Source organism: Octodon degus, unplaced genomic scaffold, assembly GCF_000260255.1.
Source record: "Octodon degus isolate 3935 unplaced genomic scaffold, OctDeg1.0 scaffold00077, whole genome shotgun sequence".
In the NCBI taxonomy this organism is placed as follows: Eukaryota; Metazoa; Chordata; class Mammalia; order Rodentia; family Octodontidae; genus Octodon; species Octodon degus.
Window position 1 is genome coordinate 1,328,961 of NW_004524653.1, and position 13,485 is coordinate 1,342,445.

The window sequence follows — 13,485 nt, forward strand, 5'->3', positions numbered from 1 at the left end:
CATTCTGTCTTAACACTGAAAAAAATAAGCTGTGGATCTGTGAATGTCCTGTTGATTTGACATTACAACAGCCAGGTGTATGGTTTCTTGTTGAGGCCCAGGCAGTTTATTGATCTTACAACTTGTAGCACCACTTGGAGGGAATGGATGAATGGGGTTCCAAAGTATAAATGCTTAACACGGAACAATAGCAAAACCCAGCACTGGTCACCTTGGGATCTGATGTCCGGAGTCAGACACTTCAACACTTGAGAAACCGAGTCCAAGAGGGGAGAGTCAGAATCGCCGTTGAGCCAGGCACAGATCAGGTAGGTAGTGAGCGCTTCCCCGGACTCCAGCGCTCCGCAGACCACTGGGAGTAGGGAGGGATGGATCTCGTGGTCCTCTCCAGTCCCACGCCGCGCCCGCCCTGTGTCACTTGCGGTGCTTCTCCATCTTCTCCAGAGTCTTGTTGGAATCCGCAGGACTCTGCTCTCCGGGGTTCATGTAGGACTTGTCTATCAGGCTCAGGGCCTCTTTCATGTAGTTCTGCAAGGCAGACATGGCCGCGCAGATGGCCTGGCTGCCGAAGCCGTGGGTGATCAGGCTGAAATGCGACAAGCAGTTCTGGATGTTCGCCTCCAGCACCAGGGGGGGTCTGTTGTTCCCATTGGGGGTCCGATCTTGACTGAGGAGGTCCGTGAACTCCTTGCACACTTGCCTGTGAAGAAGTCAGTCAGTGGGGTCCTGTCAGCTTTATCTAGCACCTCCCAGGTGAGGAGCAACAGAGCTGGGAACCAGCAACTGCAAGGTGGCAGGGGACATTCCACCAGAGCTGCTGGGCTGCAGGAAGAGCAATTCACCGCGTTCCTGGCCAGTCCCTGCCGCTGCCAGGGAGCTCTGACTTGAATGCATCATGTCCCCATGGTCAACTCAAACCTCCTGTAACCGTCCCGGGGGTACAGGCTACCTGATGGGACAGTCATGCCCACGAGTGGACCACACTGCACCTCTTAGCACCTATCAGGTGCCTGGCCCTAAGAGAAGGGCTTTCTAAGCACTAGGCACTATCTCATTTAATCCTCCACTGAGATTAGAAAGACAACAGGAAAAAGAAAAAGAGATAACAGGATTAACCCAATCAGCTGGCCAAGGTCACCAGGACCTACCTCCAAGTTGACAAAGAGTTTATGCTGGTACAAAACTAGCCCAAACATGGGCTGGGGAAATAGCTCAGTGATCTAAGCACCTGCCTGACAGGCACAATGACCCGAGCTAATTCCTGGTACTGCATGCCATGCTGCCCTGAAACCAGGCGTGGTAGCATACGCCTATAATCCCAGCTGGGGAGGCTGAGGCAGGAAGATCACTACAAGTCTGAGCCGTGTAGTGAGATCTTGTATCCAATGATAATAAAAATTAGCCCCAACAAATAAACCCTAATCAGGAACCCAGAAAACCATCACCTCCGCAAAACACATTCCCTCCATGCGGGCTGGTTCACTGCCCTCCCACCTCCTTGGCCAAGGCGACAAGCTCTGCTTCGTTTAACGTGATTTAAAAAAAAAAAAATTGCTGGTTTCTGAGAACTCCACAGTTACAATATGGAACTTCTGAGAAATAATTTTTTGAAACTCAGCTGTGATTTCTCTCATCTTTACATTTTAAATAAACAAGTCTCACTACCCAGGAGGCTGAGGCAGGAGGATTCAAAGTCCTACAAGACTCTGTCTCAGAAAGGAAATTAAACTGGCTGACATGTAGTTCAGGGCTCCCTGGGTTCAGTCCACAGTACCGCACGCATGTACCTGGCTCTGTGAAAGTAGCCGGAGTTCTCTTTCACTTCTACCTTGCATGCCACGAATGCTCCTTACTGGGGCCCAAGGGTCTCTGCTGAGCCCCAGTTCCAGGCTCTCGAGCAACCTGGATACTCACTGTGCAGCCAGGAGCATGTTCTTCCTGTTCGCCATCTCGTTACGTCCTCCAAGATGAAGTCTGGTTAAGTACTCGGCCACTGGCTTAGTAGGAAACTCAGCTTCGCAGACGTATGCAAAGTCTCGGGCCAGGTGAACCGCTTCGCCTAGAACCATTACCCACAGCAAGAGATTCAGTTAGTCCATGGACGGTGGTCACTGCCGGCAAGCTGTCCCTTCCCTTTTTTTCTAGCACTCACTATCTTACCAGTCACTTTGCATTCTACAATGAAATCAGGGCCAGGGCACTATACCCGCCTGGCAAGTGCAAGGTCCTGAGTTCAATTCCTGGTACCAAAATGAAGAAATAATGAAGTCATGCTCAGGACAAACTCTCTGGCAGCAAGGCAAGCTCCAGGGTACTAGGGCCGGTGCTCTACCCTGGGAATACTGAAGTGAGTGAGGATCAGACCGTGGGAGGGAAAAGGACTCCTGGGATTTTAACTCAGATTATTAACCGTGCTTGTAAGAAATCCACCCTTTCATGATGAACAGATAATCAGACACAACCGTGTCTTCTCTAGCTTAAGAGTAACCGTGGGAAGCAAAGGCGTTCAAGGAGATGAGCAAGTCTGGCCAAATAAGAGTGGTCTTCAACAGCAAGCCGGGCTTTGTTCTGAGAGTACAGGGTCAGGGCTCGCTAAGGAGCCCTGGGCTGCGCTCAGACTTGCAATCCCCTTGCCTCAGCCTCCGGAGTGCTGGGATTATGGATGTGCATCACACCTGGCCTCATTTTTTTTTTTTTTAAAAGGAGCCCTGTTACTGAAGGGTGCATAGTTCAGGAATGTGTTTTTCTTTTTTTTCTGGAAGGGGTGTTGGGCATGGCAGTGTACACCTGTAGTCAGCACTTGAGAAAGACTGAGGCAGCAGGATTGCTGAGTTCCAGGCCAGTCTGAAGTACACAGTGAGCTCAAGGCCAGCCTGCACTATATAGTGATGCCCTGTCACTATATAATCAAATAAACAAAAACACCAAACCCAAAACAAAAACAGGCAGGAGGCATGTTTCCTATTGGAAAGGAATGATAAGATCCTCAAAACACCAGCCTGGAATATTCTTTCCCTTTGCCCGTTATTGGGGGAGAGAGGGAGGTGCCTCTCTCTGAGTGCAAGACGCAGGCGCAGAGCCATGTGGAAACCCAGGTGGCTGGAGGGGCCTCTGGCCGGAGGATCTGGGCTCGGAGCCACCACCCAGGCACCCTGTCCATTCAAGCACCCCTGCCCAGCTGGCGAGCAGGTCCAGCAGACGGGCATCAATGCTGCAGGAACGGGAACCTCCTGTTCTCACAAGCAGCCCTTTCTGCACACCCGACCTCCCCAGACACTCATGAGAAGGACGAGGGCCTCAGCCACATCTCAGCACCCAAGCTAGGTCGCAGGCTGGGCAACAAGGTCCTCCACCGAGCTGCTCGCGTGAGCTCCCTGCTCACCCAGCCAGCCAGCCAGCCAGGGTGCTCAGTCCAAGGATGGGGAGCTGCTGGTTTCACTTAAAAAAAAAAAGAGTGACTTCTTCCTTGTCCCCTTCAAGTTGTAGTGCATTCTTGGCTACTTTGCAGACTGGGGGTAGGGGGCTCCCACTCTGGAAACTGACATGCTATATACATCTGCTGATCGGGGATAGGAGTTCTTTTGCTGACCAGGGGCTCCATTACTTTCTTCTTTTGATGGGAAGAAGCAGCTGGGAATGGAGCCAGTTCCACTGTGTGTACTGACCACAATCCCGACATTCCAAAGGTTACAAAAATCAGGCCCGATCCTTCTGCCCAGCAATGAGTAACTGCCTGCTGAAAGAGGTACTGCATGTCAGCAGCCATCTGTCAAAGCCTGGGTCATTTAAACAGGAACCGTGTCACCGCCCCCATGGTGTGAGCTCTTAGGAAAAAAACTTTATTTATTTATTTATTTTTGTGGAACCGGGGATTGAACTCAGGCCCTTGCGCTTGCTGGGGAACCGCTTATTCCACTGAGCCATCTCTCCGGCCCCAAAAAAACTTTTTTTAAAAACTAAAAACCTTTTTTGGAGCTACTGGGACTGAACCCAGGGCCTCCGCAACGAACCACAACCTTAGCAGGCCCCCTTTTATAATTTTGAGACAGGGTCCCACTGCGCTGCCAAGTTTCCCAGGGTAGGCCCAAACTTGCTTTCCTCCCAGTTTCAGCTTCCCAAGTGCTGGCATTCCAGGGATGCACGGCTACCTACTTCTTTTTAACAACAGATTTTTCTGGGGAACCCAGAACAGAGAGAATGTGAACACCCAGATACTTAAATAACTTATTAATAAGTTATGGATCGTTGTGCCTAACAAGACAATTCAAATTGCTGCTATCCTCTCCACCTGTGATGGAGGTTCTATATTCATAATTTTGCTTTTACGTGAAACTCTTAAAAACAACACGAAGCACAAATTTAAAACACTGCATCACAAGGATGCAGCAGCACTGACCTTCCACAAGGGACGTCAGGAGGGTCACGTGAGCAGCCTTGCGCCTGCCAGCTGGAAGATTCAACCCTATCTTGTCCAGCTTCTCCCGCAAGGACCGACCTCCGTTTTTGGATTTAGCTCTGAAAAAAAGAAAATGGGCCCCCTCTCAAGAAGCCGCGCTGTGAGAATTCTACAGTCCTGAAGTGCTGCTATCAAAAGCTGTGGTCTAACAAAAACTACGTTAGTCGAGTCATAATCCAGAGTGATAATCGGAGGTGATATGGGTTCCTTCTTTCATTAATCCCCATACAATTAAAAAAAACCATCAAAAACCTTCCCTAGAACCACCTCCCTTAAAAAAAAAAAAAAAAGGGTAGAACATTGCAAGTTGTGCTGGAGCAGATAAATTTTCACTTGTAAAACTGCAACAGCTCTCTCCCACCAGACGTTCCCTGGGGGGACAAAACCCAGGCAGCCCCCCTCTGCTGAGTGCGGATGCTGCGCTTCATACACGCAATCCAGTTCCAACCCAATGATAATTTGATAGTGCTGTGTTAGCACTTCCTTCTCCATTTGGCACTTTCTAGAAGAGAAGAAATGCGCTCCGAACTCTCTCTGCGCCCATTAGAATTCAGTGTGAGGGATAAAAAGTTACATAAATGTTAAAAATACCTCCCAGCCCTCTCACATGCTTACCCGCGGCTGCCCCACGCCTGGGCCCCCATACCTTCTGAGAACACCACCCAGCAGGGAGGCGTTCAAGCATTCAGGCGGCGACAGTCGCCTCTGGACTTCAGCCACGGTCACTTTATATTTAGATGTGGAGCTGAGGAGGGACAGTCTTCCGGGGACAGAGCAGAAGACCTCACTTGGATTCATCACGGCACCCACCAGGTCCTTCTGACAGGGAAGGCTCAGAGGGTTTTTAGTCATCGAGATGGGACCTGTGGGGACACCAAGGCCAGCAGTCACCAGTATGGCACCACACGCCCTTTCAAAATCACCGACTGAGACAGAGACCATGAGCTGGACAAATAGCCTCACACACTGGTCTCTGAATTGCAAGCAGTCTGTTGAAAAAGTTCTCAAAAATAAATCAAATCCGAAATTCACAAGTTAACACCTTGGGAAGCTAATGAGGCAGATCCCGGGCAAGGAGGATTTTCAGTTCCCAGCTTCTCGTTTAATGAGACCATTTGTTTTCAATACAAATGGATGACGAATTTCCCCCCTCATCAGGACAAGGAGGGCTCCAGGTCTCCTTCTGCTCTTTTGCCAAAAACTCTTCAATGCAACTGAGGACAGTGAAGTACAAAATACAAACTAACCCATTCTGTTGGAAGGGTTAGTAGATTTTTTAGTTTTATTTTTCAGCTGCTCTCCAAGCCCCGTATCTCCCATCCATTCAATTTCAAGTTACAGACCTTAACAGCTTTTATAATATTTTTTGGGGGAAGCGGGGCTGGAGACAAGGTCTCGCTGTGTAATCCAGGCTGGCCTTGAACTCACTAGTAGACCAGCCTGACGCTGAACTCACAAGATTTCCACACCTCAGCCTCCCCAGTACTGGGATTGCAGGCTTTAATTTACATTTCCCCAAACAACCAGACTAGCAAACCTGTCAGTGTGGATCTAAATTTCATGAGCCACTCACTCCAACTAACCCAATTTTCCTAATCTCTCCTTCCCTGCAAAACCTAGCCCCGCCCCCACCCCATCCCAGTTCTTGAATCTCCGTTCCCTGTAGCATTGTTTAAAGCAAGTCAAACGGTTTCAGAAAACCCAGATCAGAATTAAAGAGCCCCACCCATGCCAGTGTTTGAAATCAAAACCAAAATCCCATCAACTCATTCAGTTTAAACTGTCACAGAACGAATCACTCAAGCAAGGCGTGTCTGTGTGGTTGTTTTCAAGGTTAGGATTCGACCCCACTCTGCAAAGGCAGAGCTCTGACACGGAGAACACCCATTTCCTTAGAAAACTCCGGATCGGAAATGTGGACAGAGACGGTTCCTAAGCCTTCCATCAGAGAACCCCTTTTTCCTTAAAGAAATCCTTTCTAATCCGGAAAATAAACCCTAGCCTCCTCGAGTCCCCTCCACCACAGACGTCCCACGTTGGCCAAGGCCCAGGCTGCCGGTAAGTGGGTGACTTCAAAATCGGCGTGGCAGTATCATTTACCTTTGCGAATCACTGTCTGGTCATGCAGAAGCAGGTGCTGGTCGTCGACATTCTGGGGAAGAAACGACAAAGTTTCCTTTAAGTTCAGGGCACGGCGGGGTGTCCCCCGCAGGAGCCTCGGCGCCCCCGCTCACCTGCACTTCGTCCATCTGGTGAGCCATGTCGTGCAGCCCCAGGTTGTCCGCCAGGCCCGAAGGGTCCAGGGAATGAGCGTGGGGCAGCAGTAAGTCAGAGCGGCGGTAGGCGTCTCTGCGGGAGCTCACCGAGCCCCCGTCCAGCCCAGACAGGTGCGGAAGCAGGCCCGCCGGGCGCCCGTGGTGCGAGGGCAGGCCGGCACCTTCCTGGCCCTGGCGGCCAGGCCAGCTCTGTTGCTGGCTGCCGGTGGGCGCCGGCTGGTGCAGCGGGTTGATGGCGGCGGCGTAGGCTTCTCCCAGGTGCGAGTAGGGGTCGGCCGACTGCGAGTACGCCAGCTGCTGGTAAGGCGGCGGGAAGTAGGGTGGTTGGTACTCGCCAATCCCGGCGTGCGAGAGCGGCGGTGCGGGGCTGTAGAGGTGCTGTCCTGCCGAGGACAGGTGCGGGATGCGCGGGGTACCATTGCTGCTCCCGTCGTGGCGATCCTGTAAGAAAGAGTGCAGACCCGGTTAGTGCGAAATCGTGTTGCTGCGAACTGGCCGCCGCAAGCCAGAGGAGCCAAGCGCCCGGGGGACCTGCCCCACCCCCGCCACAGGCCCTGCCTCGGGTCGGAGGGTACCCAGGGGCGCTGCGCCCCGAGGTGTCACCGCGCGCCCGCGGAGGGGCAGTCGCTCCAAGACCTGAGGGACCGAGTCATCCACGCCCCTCGGCGAAGGTCTGGGCGCTCGGGTGCCCGGGGCGCCCAGAGGTGCCACGCCCGAACCCCAGGTCTTGGGTCTGGAAGAGCCGGGGCTGAGGCCGTGGCCGTCGCCCGGGGAGGAGGCCGGCGGGCGCGGGACACGGTGCCGAGAGCGTTCTCTCTTTAGCCCGCACATGTCGCAGTGGCGCGGCTGGGTGAAGCAGGGGAAGGGCTGGGCGCACTTTCCACACCCCAGGGACCCTCCCTTCCACGCCCTTGGGACAAAGACCTCGGGGCAGGTGACGCTCCCAGGCAGTGCCAGCCTCCCAACTCCGCCCGAGGCAACAAGGAGGGAATGCGCAGTCGTCGGGGCCAAGAGTCACGTCAAGTAGGGCCAGGCGGTGCCCCCGATCACTGTACGAGTTCCCACACATCCGGGTGAGTGCACCAATGGCAAGGAAGACCCTGAACACCCGGCAACCTGGCCTGCGCGCCGCACTCGCCTCCGCCGAATTCCTACAAGATGCGTCTCCAAGGGTGGCAGGCAGACCAGAAACAGGATGGCGTCGCCCCCTAGCGGAGTGTGCGCGGCTGCAGCTGGCGCGGCCCCCGTAAGTCCCGCAGCAGCGAGCGCTCCCGCGCCGGGGCCGCCCGGGGCTCCACTCTCCGCGAGCGCTGGAGCTCGCATCCCGCCGCCCGCGTCTTCTTCCTCTTCCCGCTCGCCGCCTCCCTCCCTCCTACTCTCCGAAACTCTAGCTCAACCTGTCCGACAGGCTGGAGCACTCGCGAGCGCTCCCGGCCCCATCTGGCCCCAGCTCCCACAGCATGCCCCAGCCCCCACCTCTCTTGGAAAGCCAAGTTGCAGTTGTTTTCTGGTTTTCCCGAGGAGACAGCGGGGCAGGTGACAAGCCTGCCTCGGAGGACACTCCGCAAAGGTGTCGCCGGCGGGGAGCCTCATTGGACCCCTTTGGACTCAAACTTCCAGCGCGAAAGCCGCATCTCGAGGCTGCAGGCGGGCGCGCTTTCGAGAACGCGGGCAGAAGGGCCGCTGGCTTCGCGGGAACCCGACCGGTGAGCTCTGCCAGTCTCCTTCCAGGCCGGGCCCGGGGCTGGGTATTTAGGAAAGGGCCCGGCACGAGAAGGGGTCCCGCAGAAATGGGCAAGGGCGTCGGGAGGACGGAGCCCCGTCCCGCCACCGCGCGGCGAGGCTCCTGCGTGCGGGTCCCGGCCTCGCGGGGCGGAGCGGGGTGGGGCTGCGCCTCTGCGCCCTGGCGCCCAGCTCACCTCACAGTCCTCTTCGTACTTGACATTATCGGTTAATTTCCACAACATGGCGTCCGGCGTCCCCCAAAACAGTCGCCAGTTAAATCCAGGTTCTTCCCACCCCCCGAGCGATAAATCCAAAATTGGGGTCACGGTGGCCGGGCGTCTGCCGCCGCCCCCGCAGCGCGCGGGCCTCGCTGTTCGGTCACTGAACGCCCATCGGCGGCTCGCGGGTGGAGACACTGCCGCCGCCGCCGCGGGTGTACAGACCGCTGCCGTGGGCCGGGATGCCGCGCCCGCTCCGTGAGTCCCGCCGCTCGCCGGGGGGACCCGAGCGCCTTATTGAGAAGGAAATTACCATAACTCCTCCCCGGGGGCTGGCGGAGGCCCCAGCGCGGGCGGGGCGGCCCCCAGCCAGTCCCAGGCTGGCTCCGCCCCGCCCTCGGCCTAGAGTCGCGCCGGCCCCCACGTCGCGCGGGGTGAGTAGCGCAGTCTGTGCGCGGTACTAAGGGGACAGTCGCGAACCTGTGAGGCCAAGGCACCCGCGGCCTTATCCTTGGTCCAACCGAGCTGGGAACCGAGCTGCAAGTATCTAAGAGCTGTGAATGCAGAATGTCAACAGCTGGGGTCCCCTCATCTCCGAAAACCGCTTCCCGCCCCACTCGGCCCTCCCCCCCCGCCCCTAAGATTTAGGGTTTGGGCTGCCCGGCTCTGGTCTTCTCGAGTCAACCCTTTGCCCTGTCCCTCGGCTCTGCGCCGTGGTAACCCCGGCGCACGCCCCCAGAGAGCGCAATGAGAAAAGGCTTGGGGGGCGCTTGCCCCAGCAACAAGAGGCAGCCGACTGTGCTACCCGACCACAAGTGGGAACCACGGCGTGTCACCACTGGCGCCCCAAACTGAATCTCCCGCTGCTGGTTGTGGCCGAGGGCACTCATATCCCCGGCCCAGCCCTGCAGCCCTGCCCTGCAATGCCGAGCGAGCACCGCCCCACAGCCTCCACTTTCCCTGGAAGAGAGGTGCCGGGCCAAATCCAAACGGGGCGCGGGGCGGGTGGGGTTAAGAGGCGCGGGAAGGTGGGAGGAAGCTGCGGGGAGACCCCCTTGGAAAGGAGGTAAACAGCGGAACTTTCTACAGAAACGTTGCCTCCCTCCCCCAAACATAAAGCCAACGTTTCATGTTAATTTTTGTTATTTTAAAGAAACGAAATTCTTTGTTCCAATTACTAGAATTGATCACTTTGCAAGAGAAAAGTTGGCAATTGTTTTTGGAGTGGGGAGGAACTTTTATTGGGACAACCTCCTGCTGGGGGGAGGGCAGATTTAAATATTCCTAGGGAGTTAGAGGAACGAACAATTTCAAATCCGAATGTAAATTTGCAGTCTCCACTAGCTATCTGTACAAGACAGCGCCTAGGAACCAGAATGTACCGGGCAGCATCTTCCACAGAATCATGACATTCAGCATCTTCCCGCCCCTCCTTGGGTTGGATGAGCATGTCTTTAGATTCAGATGGGCCTACAATGAAACAACTAAAAAAAAAAGCTGCCCTCCAAGCGAACTTTCCTCTTCTTAGAGAGCAGTCAGATCCAAGATGACATTTCCTACAAGAAGTGCTAAGAAAACTTGAAAGTTGAAGCTATTGGACCTTCCGGACTGGACCAAGGAGGGTGGGGGCGCTTTGCTCCGAGAGCGTAAGGCAGACCGAGCGTTTAAAGGGTGCGCGATCGATCCTGGTGTCTCATTTCCCAAGCTGGGAGCCTGGGGTGAAACAACCGCAGGAGCAGGGCTCTTGGAGCTTGGATGAGGGAAGGGACACCTGCTGGACACGAGAATCCGACCCGCGCGGCGGGCACACTGGCGCCCGGGACGGCGGGGGGGGGGGTCTCATGCTCTCGCGAGAAGGTGGTTGCGGCGCTTCCCTCGGGCGCCCCACAGTCGGGTTCCCGAGACTCTGGGTTCCCCCTCCCCTGTGGGCTTTGTAGCCTCGGGTTATTCTCCGAGACCCGATCGCGGTGCAGCTTTAAGTCTGTTAAGTGTTGACCACTTTGCCTCCGCAGTGTGGCGCCAGGGTTAAGCTGAAGGACGCTTGCATCCCACAAGCCAAGCTCCAGCTGTCCTTCCACTCGCCCGCCGGAGCCGCCCGCAGGACCAGAGACTCCTGCCTCTGCCTAGCGTGGAGGCTAGGGCGCCGCGGGCACGCAGGGTCTGCGCCGCCTCTCGTGAGTTCCAAGGGCCCGGAGCCTGCGGAACCGCTTGGCAAAGGCGCACGCCAACTGCAGCGCAACCCTCGGCGGGGAAGGCGGCTGAAGCAAATCCTCTTCCTGTCTCCGGGGACCCTGCCCCAACACGCACACGCTCGGCTTCGGGCCGGAACCAGGCGCGCGTCCCGGGTCGGGCCGCCGGAAGCCTCGGCTTTGTGGGAGCCCAATCTAGCCGAGCTCACCGAGACCGATGGCTCCAGTACCCTAGACGGCCCCCTCCTAATCACCCACCCCTCGCCCACGGGAGGACTCGCGCGCCTGGCCGCGCCGTTGGGTACCAGCGCCCGGGGAAGGTGCACACCCGGGCCTCCGGAAGCCTCTCGGCAGGGAAACGAGCGATGCAAAGGTGAACGACTAGGGGACAGGGGGCTTCCCTCTGCTGCCCCCTAGAGAGCTTGCAGTCTCACACTCTAGGCCTAGACTAAGAGACCCAGAGTCTCCGAGGACTACTGAGCCTGGCTGCGAGCCACCACGCGGGGTGGGGTGGGGGTGGGGGCTCTGGAGGGGGTGGGCTCTCTGGAGCCAGGGTTCCCCGCCCCAGGCTGGATCTTCTGCCGCCCCACCCCCATCCCATACCAAAGTAGGTGGCCGGGCAGACGGAGCTGGATTGAGGCGGGCCTAGGACTCCTCTTCCCGCCTCAGGGGAAGGGGCGCCCGAGCAGCAGGTGGAAGCTCCCAACCGCTTGTGCAGTCGCCAGCCACATGCCGGGTCTCCATCCCGCGTCCCGCCCTTCGGGACAGTCTTTGGAACCCTTTGGGAACTCTGTAAAAGGCGGGTCCCGGGCGGGGTGGGATGTAGAGAAAGAGCAGCCGACCCGGCAAATTGAGGGGGGGGGGGTGTTCGTCCTCGCGCCCACTCTCCGGCCAAGGCATTGACACACACTGGAAACACTGGGGTTTACAAAGTACCCAGAACTGTCAGAGCCTACAAAGGCGCACACCCGGGCGCCACAGGCCTTAATTCTTGGACACCCGGGGAAAAAAAATCTTAATTTTAAAATAATAGCTGTTTTTATTTGCAGAGCTAAACATTGAATTCAGGGCCTTCACCCTGAGCTAGCTCTATATTTACATTTCTGAACCTTGTTTAATTCTTTACTTTGAGACAGGGTCTTACTAAATTGCCCTGACTGGACTGGAACTCATGGTTCTCCTGCCTCAGCCTCCCAGAGTGCTGAGACTACAGCTGTATGCCAACACGCCTGGTTACATTTTTCATAGTGTGTAAAGCAGGCCCTGCGTGCACACAGCGAGTCCCCTGCTACTCGCGCTACCGCTGACTCCCAGCGCGCTCCGCCTGACCGCATGCTTGCAGCACCTCCCGAGTCCTCAGCGCTTCCTCGCGACAAACTACTTTTTGCTCAAAAGTAAAGTGAGGATGAGGGGACTCGAGGTTCCCAGGCTTCCGAGGAAGCCGGACCATTCCTGTCCCCGATCTGATTCGGGGGCTCATTTGTGCTCCAGAAACGTCGCGGGCAGAGCCTCTAACTCAACAACCGGCAAAGGCGCATTTTGAGTTGTCCAATTGCCGCCAAGTCACAAAGTTGCTTAATATTCAAGGCCATTTTCCTAGCGGCTCTCGGGGACCCATCCGAAGTCACGCTTAGCTGTCGCTTACCTGCCCACGGGGACCCCGGCCTGCTCGAGGCCACACACACCTGGCCCCGCAGCAAGCAGACGCCTATGAAACGATGTCACTTCTCCAGTGGTATCCTGGGACCCATCTGGGCGCGACCCGAAGCAGGCGAGAAGGCTAGGGCTGGAGCCCCAGTCCACCGGGGGGCTTCTGGGGCTCGGGGTCCGAGGCTACCACATACCTCCTGGCCAGCTAAGCCACCTTACTTACCTTGGGCGCCGCAAGGCGAACAGGAGGTCCACAGTGGCCAGGCGCTGGGCGGCGCAGACTCGCCTCCCTGCTCCAGTCCGGCCTGGCGAGGCCGACCCGACCCGCAGCAGCGCCCGCGCCGGAGCCACCCTGCACCCCACGGGGCCTGCCCGACCCCACCGCCATCCCTTTCTCCTGGCAGCTTCTGCCCAGGCCTCTCTCCTCACCCTTAGGAGCTGGAAATTCATGTTGCCAGGTCTTCGACTCTGTGACTTGAGTTTAAAGCGTTCCAACTACCAGGAAAGAGCTCCCCGAGGGCCGAGTCCAGGGCTGTAAACTCAGGCTGGGAGCGTGTATTTAATTAACGGGGAGGGGGAGGGGTGAGGTGGGAGGACAGATGCACGACCAAAACAGCTGTCGGATTGGAAGACACCTGAGAGATCCTCCTTCCACCTCCCCTGCCCTCCTCCCTCTTGGAAACTGAGCTCTTGCCCTTCGGATAGGGTCTTCCCGGTGTCCTGCGTGGTCTTCACGTTCGCATCCAGCATGCAGTAGGGGGCTCCTTTCAACAGGTTTTTAATGGAGCGAATCTTTCTGGCTAAAGACACAGTTATTTGTTTGTTTGTGTTTTATCTCCGCAGCCAGAACTGTTAACATTGCCATGAAATCTGCGCAGTCATTTCTAGTTTTCATCTGGCTTCGAGTTCCAGATCCAGGTAAAATGAAATCAGGGGGCAGACCCTGGAAGGTGGTGTCCTGGGGTCTTCTT

The 13,485-nt window shown here is 56.4% G+C and overlaps 1 protein-coding gene across 1 annotated transcript; it reads right to left on the minus strand.

The window, feature by feature from the left end:
- Positions 1–15: 15 nt before the first annotated feature.
- Tfap2c (transcription factor AP-2 gamma) lies at positions 16–8,903 on the minus strand. The gene is made up of 7 exons (XM_004636012.2): positions 8,652–8,903; positions 6,691–7,173; positions 6,557–6,608; positions 5,103–5,319; positions 4,397–4,515; positions 1,915–2,059; positions 16–700 (listed from the first exon to the last, which is right to left on the minus strand). Exons 1-7 carry the CDS (start codon positions 8,697–8,699, stop codon positions 415–417), a joined length of 1,350 nt encoding a protein of 449 aa, XP_004636069.1. The 5' UTR covers positions 8,700–8,903; the 3' UTR covers positions 16–414.
- Positions 8,904–13,485: the final 4,582 nt, after the last annotated feature.

Coding starts and splice junctions, on each gene's coding strand:
- Tfap2c (XM_004636012.2), bottom strand. CDS start 8,699: ATGTTGTGGAAATTAACCGATAATGTCAAGTACGAAGAGGACTGTGAG. Junction 7,174..8,651: donor AGTACGAAGAGGACTGTGAG/GTGAGCTGGGCG, acceptor TCTTTCTTACAG/GATCGCCACGACGGGAGCAG. Junction 4,516..5,102: donor CTGGGTGGTGTTCTCAGAAG/GTATGGGGGCCC, acceptor TCTTTTTTTCAG/AGCTAAATCCAAAAACGGAG.